This window comes from Pinus tabuliformis, chromosome J (genome assembly GCF_031772625.1).
Source record: "Pinus tabuliformis cultivar Carrire ecotype Pingquan chromosome J, CPIR1, whole genome shotgun sequence".
Classification (NCBI taxonomy): Eukaryota; Viridiplantae; Streptophyta; class Pinopsida; order Pinales; family Pinaceae; genus Pinus; species Pinus tabuliformis.
In genome coordinates, this window is record NC_142295.1 from 1,195,821,272 (window position 1) to 1,195,835,997 (window position 14,726).

The following is a 14,726-nucleotide window of genomic DNA, read 5'->3' on the forward strand; positions in this document are numbered from 1 at the left end:
TTGCAAACCCCTCTATCACAAGGTAGCAAATTTGTTGATCCTTTTGTGAGCTTGTTAGTGAGATCCAATTGTCTCAGAAACCATAGGAGAAGAGTTTTCCTCTACAAAATGAAAACACAAATGATAAGGCCAAGATCAATATCATGAGGGTTATATTCCATGTGTTTTCATTCAATTGAAAATGTATCAATTTGACATCATATTATTCTTCAATAATCTTACATTCAATCTGATGATGCAGATCGGTGCAGAGTGATAGTTTGGGGAGTTCTTCTCAAAGGGGAATGCCTTACGACGTAATTATATAAAAGAAGTATATAAAAAAAATGAGTTAAGACATTTTATTAGTATTTTATCAACATAGATCTATTGAGAGGAATCAAATCTCTTGAGGTGCAAACCTTTCCTCAAGCTTTGCACACACTTTGAAGTTTGCATCTTTAGAGATTTGACCCTTATCCACTTTTGGTAGAGCCAAAATTAAGATGAATTTTAAAATGTTATCTATCTATCTATCTATCTATCTATACACATTGAATTATTATATTATTAATATTTTTTAAAATGCTATATGTCAACTCCATATTAAACATTGAACAAATTTCCCTCATACCTTGAATTAGAAAGAACCTCTTAATGGAATATGAACTTTCTTTTGATTTATGGTCTACATTATTTTATTTTTTATTAATATATATAAACTCCATATTAAGAATGGAATAAATTATACATTTCTCTTATAATGAAAAGTTAAAATATGAAAATTTTATTATAAATTATTTTTTCTTTCTCTATATAAAATTAATATGAACTTATGTTATTTAATCTAGATATTAAAATATTTTATTTTTAATTAATATTTTATTTTTTAAATATAACATATCAATTAAGAAAAAAATAACTATTTTACCTATTTTATAATATGAATGATATTATTTTAGATGTTATATCTCCATTCTAAAAAACTTGATTTATTTCTCTTACTTACTTTCTATAAAAATAAATATTAATAAAAAATATATTTTTAATATAATTAAAGCTTTTAAAGAATATTTTTTATATATTATATATCTTAAATATAAAATAGGTTAATCTTTAAAACCACCCCGCAACATAAAATTATTTTTTAAATTATTCTTTTAAGCACTTCAAAGACCCCTGCAACTTGGAATAAGAAATTCCAATTTTTTCATTAATTATATTTGAAATACAAATATAACCCAAACAAAATTTTAATAATTTTAATACATTTATATCTTTAAACTAAATAGTAATATTCTTCAAAATTATAAGATAATAGGAAGGTTTTTTTTTTCAAATATTTTCTTTTCCTAAAAAACTTTCAAAGAAATATGTAGCATGAGCCATTTCTACATTCCAAATAAAAATATAATTACAATTAAAAAAATTATATATTATATATTATATATGTACCACTTATATAAAATATTAAAAAAGTGTTTTCTTTTTCTTAAAAACTTTATAGACTTCTCTTAAAATGAGAAATTCCAACCTTTTCTTAATTATATTTCAAATAAAAATATAATTACATATTAAAAAAATAAATATCATATAATATATTTAAAAAAATGAAGTATTTAAGAAACCTCTTTTAAAAAGAGAAATTCCAACATTTTCTTAATTATAGTTCAAATAAAAATATAATTACAGATTAAAAAAATAAATATTATATAATTTTAAATATAAAATGTATTAGTCTGCAAGACTATCCTATTATATAAAATGTTTTAAAGAGAAATTCCAACATTTTCTTAATTATAGTTCAAATAAAAATATAATTACAGATTAAAAAAATAAATATTATATAATTTTAAATATAAAATGTATTAGTCTCGAAGACTATTCTATTATATAAAATGTTTTTTTAATAGTTTTGTTAAATGATTCCAAGAACTCTGCATTAAATAAGAAATTCCATCAGATTTTTCAATTTTTTCAAAGACCTCTGAAACTACTTAAAAAAAATCCGACAATTCTTAATTATATTTCATATATATATATATATAACAAATAATGCCTAACATTTTACTTGATTGTGTAAACTATGGAGCTATCACTACTAATTTTGTAATTTAATTGATGATTTTTTTATTTAATTTTATAATAATTTTCTAAATTAAGGGAGTAATTTTTTTTAAATAGTGAGAAAACTGTAGTGGCTCCACCAACTCCCCTTACTCAATAAGTAAATCACCCAATAAGTAAATTGAAATTTATTGTTTGCTTGATGTTAGGAAAGCAAGAGTTTTACTTTGGTGGAAGAGATTTATCATATTTTAATTGTGAAATTTAAGAATGGATATTGTTAATATTGGTTGTAATTCGCAAATGCAAGTTGACTCATCTCTCTTATTTAAGAAAAATCATGCCACTTGGAATTGATCCATGAAGAAGCAAACCTTAGCTCATTCTGAGATACTTCTAAATCTCCAAATTTTAAGCCATTAACTTATTAAAAAAAAAAAAAAAAAAAACCTCTTAACTAAACAATTTTAAAACGCATTGCCAACCTCATGATCTTTGGGGCAACGCATGGACACATAGAAAAATCCCACGAGTCATAAACACGTTGACAGCAGTTGTAGGCCATGAATCGCTAACCATAATTTTATAACAATAATAATATAATTTTAATTTGACAGTTAAGTGAGATATTAAATTGCAAAATGATATCAATTTGTTAATTTTATAACAATAATAATATAATTTTAATTTGACAGTTAAGTGAGATATTAAATTGCAAAATGATATCAATATATTAAATTAGTGTATGAGTGGATAAATTCATATTTTAATATTGATTTATTTAGGTAGTTTAATTAATAGACTAAATGATATTTTTCAAGGTATTTTTTGTTCGTTTAGTTTTAATTTTATTTTAAATTGTTTAATTTGTAGAATTTGAACACCCAAAAAAAATTTTGTGGTGTTAAATGTATTTACATTTTCATTTTCAAAAATATATTTTAAATAACAACAAAAATATAATTTCATTGACATTTCATAGCACTAATTAAAATCACTAAAATTAACTGCTATTTTACTTAATAAATGATATATTTTTTTAATATTTTGATATTTATATTTAATAATTAATTGTTTTATTAATTATTTAATCTGAGGCGGACCATTGTTAAATCATCTAACAATAAATTTAACCATAACAATAGATTTAACAGTAAACAATATTAGAAAAAGCTATTGCTAAAAAAAATACTTTACAACGTAATTATCCACTATAGAAGAATAGAAGAATAAAAGATGTTTAATTCAAATTCAATCAGGACGATCAATATCGATTCAACTAACATATATAATTTTATATCACATTTAAAGTTTACATATACGATTTTATCTAACATGTAATATTGTATTGTGAAATAGTTATATTTTATTGGATTGTGCAGATGGTCACATTCAAGATACAATTTAATTATAAATTTGAATAATTTATATTTTTTATTAGATAATTTTAAATAAAATTTTGAATATATATATCCAATTATGTTTTAAATTTTATTCATAATATAATTTTAATTTATAATTTTAGAAAATGTTAATTTTTAACTGGAAAAAAATTACCTTGTAAAAACATACACATTTAATAATTAAACTACCAATTGTGCAGATTGAAACAAATTCAAACACAACCATCTAAATAATTTTATATTTAATATAAATATACAAGCATCTAATAATTAAACTATATTTACATAATAATTAAACTACCAATCAATTGCATATCGAATATCAGCTTTACGACTTACTAAATAATTTTGTATTTAATATAAAGGCATCTACTAGTTAAACCACGCTTATATATAGAACGATCGATCAATTTTAGATTCAGCAACATAAATAATTTTATCGAATATTTAATACTGTAGTGTGGGATAGTTATATTTTCTTGGATAACGCCAAACGCCATAGAGTAGTAAATGGGATTGTTGTAACCCCTCATACCATCACAAGGTAGAAATTTATATGGAAAGAGGGATACTTCTTGCACGGCCCTTTAGCAGAAAAAGACGATCATCCTAAGTTGATTCTCTGAATATTTGGGAATCAAATGGATATGGGTGGGGTTAATTCGCGTTCATGTTTGTCTGATTTTCTAATATTCAAGGAATCAACAATTTATTTAAACGCAAGGAAAAATAGTTTCATCATTATTAAAAAAAATAAAGTTACACAAGTCCAATGGATTTAAACTCCGGAAAAAACAGCTTCATCATTATTAAAAAAAATAGAGTTACATAAGTCGAATACAGAAAACGAGAGAGCAGTCAAAAGAGAAACGGCTAAGAACAGAACGAGACAAGAAAATTCTCTTGCAGGGTACATACTTGGGATCTTTATATCTATTCGCCAAGGACATCAAGCCAATGCCATTCTCCATGGAGAATTCCCTTAAAATGCACAAAAGAAAATAAAGTTCCGGATTCATTTAAGAGTTATGTTTTTTAGAGGACAATTACAAGTTGATTTTCATTGTTGGGAAATAAAACATACATTGAATGTGCAGCACCAAACAATTTTATCCTTGTAACACTAAATAAATTGGGGATATAATGAGGTTATGTTATTTGTAATTTTTAAAAAGGGGCTTGTTTGATCTGATTTTAGTTTTCAAGTGAAATTTATATTGAAAAGGAGGCCATACCCTTTTTCATACTTCATGATTGGTAGAAGAAAAGAAACCATATGTAACCATCATTTCACATAATTTTCGGACTAGAGTGCATAGCATTGCGAAATCTTACTAATAAATTATCGATCATCTTCCATGAACAAGGTCTTTAAACTGGTGGTTTTTTTAAACAGAAATATGGCTAAAGGGGAAGTTCCTTTTAATGAAGATGAGGTTTAGCATGGAAATGAAAGAACACAAAGAAACCACCAGCAACACATAATCTTTGAAACTATGGTATGCAAAGGGAAATATCAATCATGTGATGGTACATGATGCAGCAAGGCCTCCTGGCCACCACAAAACCCAAATGAATGATCTCAAATTCAAATATTTAATGAGGGCATTGTTGCGTTAAATATTATAATTGTTTTATTAATTAACAATTGTTTTTCATGTTTAGGTTTCATAATTAATAATTATTTATTTGATGATACATTATTGTTCAATTGTCTAATGATGAATCTCATTGCAAATAATGGTGCAGACATCGATGGAGAGATATGTGGACTAGATTTTCCCAAACTTTTATCACTTAATTAATTTTTATAATAATAATAATTTAATTAGACTTATGATTTTTAAATTTTAATAATGTGATATTATAAAGTAAATGTTTTGATGATTATTATAAATGAATTAACTAGTTAATTTTTATAACTATGTTATTTTCAAAAATTAAGCTAAATAATAAGAAAGTATAGAACTTTTTTTCCTTAAAAAAATAAAAAGAATGTTGATTTTATTATATATAGTAAAATCAGTACATTATGATCATTCTTGATACGTCACTAAATTTGCATATTGCCATGCAAACCAACATAGCACAGTGTACACTGACAAATAGGGTTGCTCCAGTGTCTGCACAATGTATAGTGACAAATAGGATTGGTCCAGTGTCTGCACATAGTCCAGATCCACATAATGAACCATTGTTCCAAAAACAGAAATGGAGAGAGTAATACATTCAGCCATAAAGCCATCCAAAAGATAAACCAAAAATATCAGAAATATATGAACCCAATAAGCATCCTAATGTGCAAAATAAATGAACACAATGACAAGAACATTTTAACAAAAGTAAAGCAAACGGCACAAAACTCGCTTATACTGGGCCTGTAGCTCAGTGGTAGAGCATTTGACTGCAGATCAAGAGGTCACTGGTTTGAACCCGGTCAGGCCCTGTGTCTCTCACGTAGATATTTTTCTCGATTAAGAGCAAGATCGTTCGAGCCCTGTCGGGCCCAGCGCCTTTCAGGCAGAAATTGGTTTTTCCGACTAAAAGCAAAGAAAATGCCCGGATATATTACTATGTAAACAATATAAATGTGAGAGACCAGAGCGACGCTAATTGCAGTCAATAAACGATATGCATTACTGTTTTTTCATACTGACTGTTCAATTATGTTGTTCCTAAAAATAAAGTTCAAATTATGCCTCATTATTGGTCTCATAAAGTATCATGGTAGCACCAAAAAGTTCGCTTCAAAGGCCCGTTTGGTTTTTCTGACTAAAAGCAAAGAAAATGCCCGGATATATTACTATGTAAACAATATAAATGTGAGAGACCAGAGCGATGCTAATTGCAGTCAATAAACGGTATGCATTACTGTTTAATTTCATATTGACTGTTCAATTATGTTGTTCCTAAAAATAAAGTTCAAATTATGCCTCATTATTGGTCTCATAAAGTATCATGGTAGCACCAAAAAGTTCGCTTCAAAGGCCCATTTTCTATCTGTGAAGATGATTGGTACACAGTGGGGATTCGGTCATGGGATCTTCAGCCTATGTCACAGGAATAAGTTAGGAGCTGCCATTATCACATTTCAGGAGCTTCATGCATTTATTTACCCCTGTTAACACTTATATAGCTGCCAGGAGTAGGAGAAGGAGATAATATAACCATCTGGAGAATGTTTAGTAATTGAAGTTGGGAGATTTGTGATTTAGGAGTTCAGGATTATAAAGGATATGAGATAAATCGATGGAGTTTAATCTACATGATTTTGAGAATGATAAAAGATGATAATTTCATACATTTATTTACTTCTATTAACATGTATATAACTGAGTAGGAGAAGGAGATAATAGCTTATGGAGACTGTTTGGTAATTGAAGTTGGGAGATTTGTGATTTAGGAGTTTAAGATTACAAAAGTTATGAGATAGTTTGATGGAGTTTAATCTATATCATTTTGAGAATGATTAGAAAAACTAATGAAGAATTTGCTAGTGAAGAACATCAAAGAGACTTGTCTAGGTTATATTGAATGATATCTCTAAATGTAAGTTATTGGATTTGAAAAATGTAATCTAACTAAATTAACTAGTTTATTAAGATATTTTTTAACTAATTAATTATATAATCAATATAATATTTATATCAAGCCCCAAGAGTTAGCTCAATCGGTCAAATCAAGTGCCTGCCAATGGGAGGTCACAGGGTCAAATCCCGAAAGCTCTTGGGGTTAGGTCATGCCCTTCGGGTGGCATCCACTCAGTGTTTACGTAGCGGCTACCCACTGACCCGGGTATCCGTGAACCAATAAGTGAAAAAAAAATATTTATATCTTATTTCAAGACTTATTTATTAATATATGTAAAAAGATATGTTTAAGAAAATAAAAAATATATTTTTGTATGATGTCGTATTGATATGATACCTATAGGTAAATAAATTGAGTAACCCCAATTTACTTTGCCGAACATTTTTTGGATAAGGTTTGACTTCACAGTTAAATTTTATCATCTGAGCTTTCAAAAGTTTCAATGCAAACAAAATCTCTCGAAGATAAATACCACCCTTTTCATATACAAATCTACTTTAAAATGTATAGGGAGATGGATACCGTCATTCTGAACATCAAATTATGTAACTAAGCATAGTTGCCTCAATAGAGAAACCCTGCGGAAGTCTTCTGCAGCGCCCTCGAAAGATTCAAAAACCATGCCGCAAATGGGCAGTGACAGTTGACCGTCGAAGCTGCTGCCGATGACTGTTTGCAGAAATATACGAGGGCATGACGATATTCACATCTATCCAATTTGCAAGTTTCCAGGTCTTTGTAGAGACGCTTTTGGGCTGTTGTCTGTCGTTTTCACTCTCTGTTCGTATAACGGTCGACTTTTGTTTCGTTACCATTACTAACGGTTATGGTCCTCCACATATTGATTAAATTATATAATGAAAATAATTATGTTGTATTGGATTCCATGTTCAATAACCTGCTCGGCCCTACTCACTACTCGACTCTCAAGTATGGTCGTGGGCAGGGGTAAAGTTTTAAAATTGCAAAATCATGAATACATAAATAGGTGTTCTTTTCAACGGTTATGATTCTTTGATTAGAAACAAGGAGCCACTGCCGTGGCGGTAGTCCCTGCCGGGGTCTGCAGGGAACTTAGAGGACGTGCCAACCTTGCAGAAACCATATTTAACTTTGCCTTTGGATGAATGCCTATATAATCCGGTTAAAAGAGAAGAGATTCAAATACTAGTATTTGCTTCCAATTACTAACTCTACTAGCATCACGGAGGATAAGAGGGGTTGCCTTCCATCAAAGATCACATAATCATGGAAACTCATAGAGGGCTTACATTGTTTAATTACTCAGAGATATGGCAAAGATACAAATACAAAATTGACGTTATGAGAATATTCGCGGAAACCAAATAATCATGGAAACTCAGAGAGGGCTTACATTGTTTAATTACTCAGAGATATGACAAAGATACAAATACAAAATTGACATTATGAGAATATGCGTGGAAACCAAATAATCATGGACACTGATAGAGAGCTTACATTGTTTAATCACTATCACTCAGAGATATGGCAAAGATACAAATACAAAATTGACATTGTGAGAATACACTCCTATCAAACTGTAAATCAAAGCAGTAGATTAGAAGCAAATGGGTGGTGAAGCAGGTATGTTAGAGACCAGTGGTGAAGTTGATTAGAGACAAGTGTTGTGTCAGGCTCCATGGCGTGTCAAAGAGCTATCATGCACATGGCAAAAGGCTAACATGCAAGAGTTTTTCTCTGCTGTGGGGCACGATTTAACATGAAATTTGTGTAATACACATGACATCAAAGTTTGGTTAAAGTTACATTCACACTCAGAGAACAGATCACATTTGATACCTGTATAATACAAATGAAATTAAAGGAACGCCGACATCCACACTCAGAGAATGGATCACATTTGATACCTTTATAATACATCTCATCTGGCAAAATAATAATTGATAGAGGTAACCTTCACTTTGGAATTTTTGGGCAAAGAAAATACGATAGCCATGAAAATGCCAAACAATGACAAGAATAACATTGTTTATAAGACATAATCCTGACATTTCTGGGCAAAGAAAATACGATAGCTATGAAAATGCCAAATAATGACAAGAATAACACTGTTTATAAGACACAATCCTGACATTAGAAATGTTTGGCGGACAAAATACGATTGGAATCAACTTGCCAAATAAGGACAACAATACTTTTTGCCATCGTATCAAATTTATTTTAGCATCTATTGATGCTTATTCTAAGATTAACATCCGGCGTACGTGAAGTATTGGCCCCTAAAAACATACAACATCTAAAAGAAAACACAATTTTTACAACACAAATGCATCGGCATGAACAAAGTCCAGTTTCTGTATTAAACATTGTTGGGTTCCTTGCTGTGCCATTTCAGGGATGCTCGGATAACGTATTTGTGAAATGCAGCAGCTACCATAGCTCCAATAAGAGGACCAACCCAGAAGATCCACTGCAATGTAAGAATCAAAATTTAATTCCATAAAATCTGCAATACTGATAAATAGAAAACAATAGAAAGGAGACTATTATCCTCTTCTTACATGGTCGTCCCAGGATTTCTTATGGCCATAAATCACGGCTGCTCCAAAGCTTCTGGCAGGATTGATGCCCGTTCCAGTGACGGGAATGGTTGCCAAGTGTACCATGAATACAACAAAACCAATTGAAAGCGGAGCCAAAGCCTGCGCCAATCAGTATATTAGCATCTATTAATAGATTAAATAATCAGTGTATTATACATAATAATAAAATTGCTTACTGCATACACGTTCAAGAAATGGGCAATGATAACGTACAGGCAAGGCTCACATGGAAATTCCTCACCAGAAATCGTCGAGGGCGAGGTGCACATCCCATTTCCAAAAGAAATAGTCCGACTGGAAATTTCACTTCCAAGGAGAACATTACGATCTCTCTCATTTATAAGACGGAATCTTAGGAAGGGCAGAGCACGGAACCTGTTAGCTCATACTGTGGTCAATACACTGGTGATTGTGTAAAGAGTAGAAACTGAGATACCAAGCTGGTTATCACACAGGCTTGTTAGGTTTTTATATCTTATTTTGAATGCAAGTTTCAGAAATATGAAATTCCCACTTTTAGATTGCCTTAGGTTTTTATATCTTTGGAATATTTTCAGGAATTTACAATACTATTCAATATTTAAAAGTATTGAACTTATTCAGCATACAAATTCCTGCTGATTCCTATGAGATTTAGAAATATTCTCCAAATTTACAATCAAAATAAGAATAACCACTTTTTGATTACCTACTTTTAAATAAAATAAGCTTTTATATTTTTCAACTTGCCCTATTTGAATAAAACAAGTTAACTTTTACAAACAGATTTCTTTTCTCAACATTTTGTCCACATCCAGCAAAACATGTCGAAATGATGATTCAAATTGCTGCAAGGAAGGTTTTTATATCTTTTCATAGTACCCAACTGTGAGTGAAACTAAACTTAAAGTTAAAGAAAACTGATTTTCTTCTCAATATTTTCTTCAAACTCCGGTTAAAATAAATCAAATTGGCATGATTCAAAATGCGTAACCGAGTTACTCAGATGCAGATGTAATCTAAAAAATCATACACAACCTATTGTTATTATTCAAATTTTAACTTTTCATGGTAGCATTCAATCAATGGAAGGGGTTGTTTACTCTTTTGATTATAGATTTCGAAAATGTTAATATTTGGAATGTTACAGATAAAAGCGAAGTGAAACCATAAAATTACTTTTATCGATAAAATTTCAAAATATTTTTCGAATCTAAAATCAAATTAATTTCAAGCCCTAACTACACATTTAGTTAGTTAGTCGACCGCTTTTCGATCTGATGCTACGAGATATTTCTATATAGAGATACAGAAATACGATGTTTCAGATCTGAAGTATCTATAATAAAACGTACAGGAACGTGAGAGTCGCGGGCGTTGCTCTTGATGTCGGTCGCATAGAAGACGGTATACACCAAGACGAAAGTGCCAACTATCTCTGCGGTGAGAGCTGTTTCATTGCCGTATCCCTTCGGCACTGAATTCGCTCCTCCCCCGCCACTAGAATAGTAAGTTTTCTGCAACGCTTTCACCATCCCTGCCCCGCAGATTGCGCCCAAACACTGTGCCACCATGTACAAGACTGCTCGATTCAGAGTCACTTTCCGAGCAACAAACAACCCGAACGTGACCGCGGGGTTTAGATGCCCACCTGCAACAACATTATATGGTTTTGTCAAATCAAATATCAACGAATTCAGGGAAGAAAAAAATCATTAATTACTATAATAAGATTACCACCTGAAATTCCAGCGGTGCAATACACGAGAACAAAGATCATTCCGCCGAAGGACCAGGCGATACCCAGGGTACCCACGCCTCCACACAGACTCTTATCGTTAGCATTCCAGAAGCTCTCCTAATGGTGCCCATGATAACTCAACGGCATTTGGCAGCCGAATCTTGAGGCCCCCCGCAACGGGCAATGCGGGCCGCTGGCTGAACCCTGCTATTCCTCCTACATAACTGGCCGTAACACCTCTACATGGGAGAACCGACTGCGCCATCGTCGTGTTAACTAAAGACACAGATCAGTGTAGCGAACCATATTGAACTGTCAAACCATAACGTAAAGCAGTGGAATGGATAGGTTCTTTGCTTCGCTACACTCCTATCAAACTGTAAATCAAAGCAGTAGATTAGAAGCAAATGGGTGGTGAAGCAGGTATGTTAGAGACCAGTGGTGAAGTTGATTAGAGACAAGTGTTGTGCCAGGCTCCATGGCGTGTCAAAGAGCTATCATGCACATGGCAGAAGGCTAACATGCAAGAGTTTTTCTCTGCTGTGGGGCACGATTTAACATGAAATTTGTGTAATACACATGACATCAAAGTTTGGTTAAAGTTTCTATCTATTAATACACAGACATCAAACTTTAACAAAAGTTAAGTGCCTCCCTTTACTTTTGTTTTCCTTTCAGACTTTGGATAAAAATTCTTTGGATCTCTAACATTGCCTCGGGACATGTGAGGTCTCCAATAAGAGGTCAAATGCTAAACTTTGGTTAAATTTTTTGTGAAGCCAAATTGCCAGCGGAAACTTTCGTTAATGGGCAGTGAACGACCAAAAACTTAGGACAAACTAACTTATGTTCAACTCAGAATGTCTTGAAACCTGCGAAGCTGGCAATAAGACCCTCAACTTTGTTGCCCAATCAGAAATTAGATAATAACATTTATATTATTTTTTAATATGAAAACTTTGGTTAAAATCGTGATGCACATCAATATTCTTGGTCAAACACAGGATTAATACCCGGTCAACGCCAAATCGATCGCTATTAGTCCGAGGCAGGGACTAATAAGTGAAATCATAATCATAAAAGGTTATGATCATTTATTTGAAAATGGGAAGAAATATAAAATTTTTAAGATTTTATTTATTTTGAGATAAGTTATCACAACTATTACTATATTCATAGGGTAGGGTTGTTTTGTTATTGTTAATATTGTGGTTTTTTCATTTAAAAGTAGTTGATCATAACATTGTCATTTATATTATTTTATTACTAGGCAGTAATAATTTTACTCAAGACTTTTTTCATTTAACTGATTTATGGTTTTTTCTATTTATGAATGAGAAATCATGACCGTGTAACTTGGTCATTAATGTCCATGGTTTCACACATTTTTGTACAATCAAATCTAAATCTTTGTCATTGTTATCATTAATAAATAATTATATTCATCAAGGTATATTTAGAAGTATATAATGAAAATAATTATGTTATCCTATATTTTATATACAATATTAAACAAGTGCAACCCCATTCTCACATTGTTCAAGTTTGAAACCATTATTCACTTTACAAACTCTTAAGGTTTTTTTCCCTAGAAATGCATTCAAACATGATTGTGCTTAGAAATGGTGAAATGATGAATGGGCTAGTTACATTTCCTACACAAAAATGTTTGAAAACCTAAACATGTGAGTCAAGTATGAGAAAAACCATATATCACCAAGGCACAAGCTTGTGATTCTCTACTTAAGAATGGGCAAAACCATGAACTATTCATAGTTTTCTCCATTACCAAGTAAGCATTCAAAACTTTTCTCATATTTTTGGTTTGACATGCATAGAAGATTTTTAAGCGATGTGTTTCAAGTGAACACTTCACTTTTCATCAAAGAAAATATCAGTAAGAAAGATAACAAGCATAACCTTTTTCACCAACCACAACTTTGTACCATATTTGTTCATCATATAAACCATTTCTAGTAGGGAAACTTAACCTCACAACTTGCCTATTGTGCTTCTATGCAATTCCATTTAGGGAATCATAACATCATGGTTCCATCCTTCTCATCCAGAGTTTCATCTGTTTCATGATTAGGACCTTGCACGATGATTAATGTTTGTCACACAAGACCACATGAGGAGGATAATGAGGTCTCTGAAATTTTAAATATTCTTGTAAAAGTATTCTAGCATATATCTATCTCAACCTTTGATGACTTATCAAACAACATTGAAAGATAAAAACTCCACATGCAAACATATGGTTAAAAGTTCTAGGTATTATAATAGAGATCTATGCAAGCCTTTTTTTCTCCTTCCTATTTTATGTGAAATTCATTATGCTTTAGTTTATTGGGATTAAAACATGTTTCGTTACATGACACCTAATCTAGAGTGGATCGACATATAATTTTTCAACTATTTTTGTGCTATTGAGGTGGAAAAAATTGGAGTTGATGACTTGAAAAAGGGTTATGAAACAAATGTATCTTGTGTTTCTATGGAATACAAAGCTATAATTGCGGAATAAGAAAGATATCTAGTTCCATGAGAGAGGAAATCTAAATTATGGTCTCCACTTGGCTCTTCTTTGATCTTCAAACATCAATAGGTTCTACATTGAGGTTTGACATCTTTGGCTTGGTCATCTTGCCTTTCCTTTTCTCCTTGGTATGATCCTAAACAAGAGCACCCTGAGCTTGATCTCTAGTTCCCCTTCCTTTCTCCATAAAATGCACTTCATGAGTAATCTTGATGATACCATAATTTATAATTTATAATCATAATTAATATTCTAGAATGATATAGCTATTCATACACCATGCATAGATAAAGTCTTATCCTTTTATTCAAATGACAAAATCTATGATGATTCTATTGATCTCATTAACCACCACAAAGAAAAAATATAATATATACTATTGTCCATTGTTGCAATATCATAAGTAAATACATTTAATTGGTAAATGTATTAAATAATATGAAAGGAATGTTTTAGATTTGATTCATTGTATAAGAGGTATAATTGATTTATTTTCTACTTAGGTATATTTTAAAACAAGGTTGTAGTTGCATAACATCATAGTTAAGAAAATGGAAGAAAAGGTATATTCATTGATTCTAGAATGACATATTTTAGTATATCTAGTTAATGCATGTATTATTGCATGTTTAGATCATAGTTGCAATGATTGGCAATTTCCAAATCTATGCCTACACTTTAATTTCCAATTGTAACCTTTCACTTTGCAAGTGCCAAGAAGAAAAGGGGTAAGAACACACATGAATGATGTTTTTCTTACTTGCCATAACATTGATACATTATGGAAAATGCAGAGGTGCAGAGGAAGCTTTCTTCCTCAGCACCTCCGCACATGTCTCAAA

General features: G+C 31.0%; 1 protein-coding gene and 1 non-coding gene across 2 annotated transcripts; one reads left to right on the forward strand and one right to left on the reverse strand.

Annotated features, from left to right (window-relative positions):
- The first annotated feature begins 5,823 nt into the window (after positions 1–5,823).
- On the forward strand, positions 5,824–5,895 carry TRNAC-GCA (transfer RNA cysteine (anticodon GCA)). The gene has a single exon. It is a non-coding gene; the product is annotated as a tRNA-Cys (tRNA).
- Positions 5,896–9,369: 3,474 nt separating this feature from the next.
- LOC149231393 (aquaporin PIP2-2-like) lies at positions 9,370–11,610 on the reverse strand. The gene is made up of 5 exons (XM_089381616.1): positions 11,524–11,610; positions 11,345–11,462; positions 10,960–11,255; positions 9,584–9,724; positions 9,370–9,492 (listed from the first exon to the last, which is right to left on the reverse strand). Exons 1-5 carry the CDS (start codon positions 11,608–11,610, stop codon positions 9,382–9,384), a joined length of 753 nt encoding a protein of 250 aa, XP_089237742.1. The 3' UTR covers positions 9,370–9,381.
- Between the last annotated feature and the right edge of the window lie 3,116 nt (positions 11,611–14,726).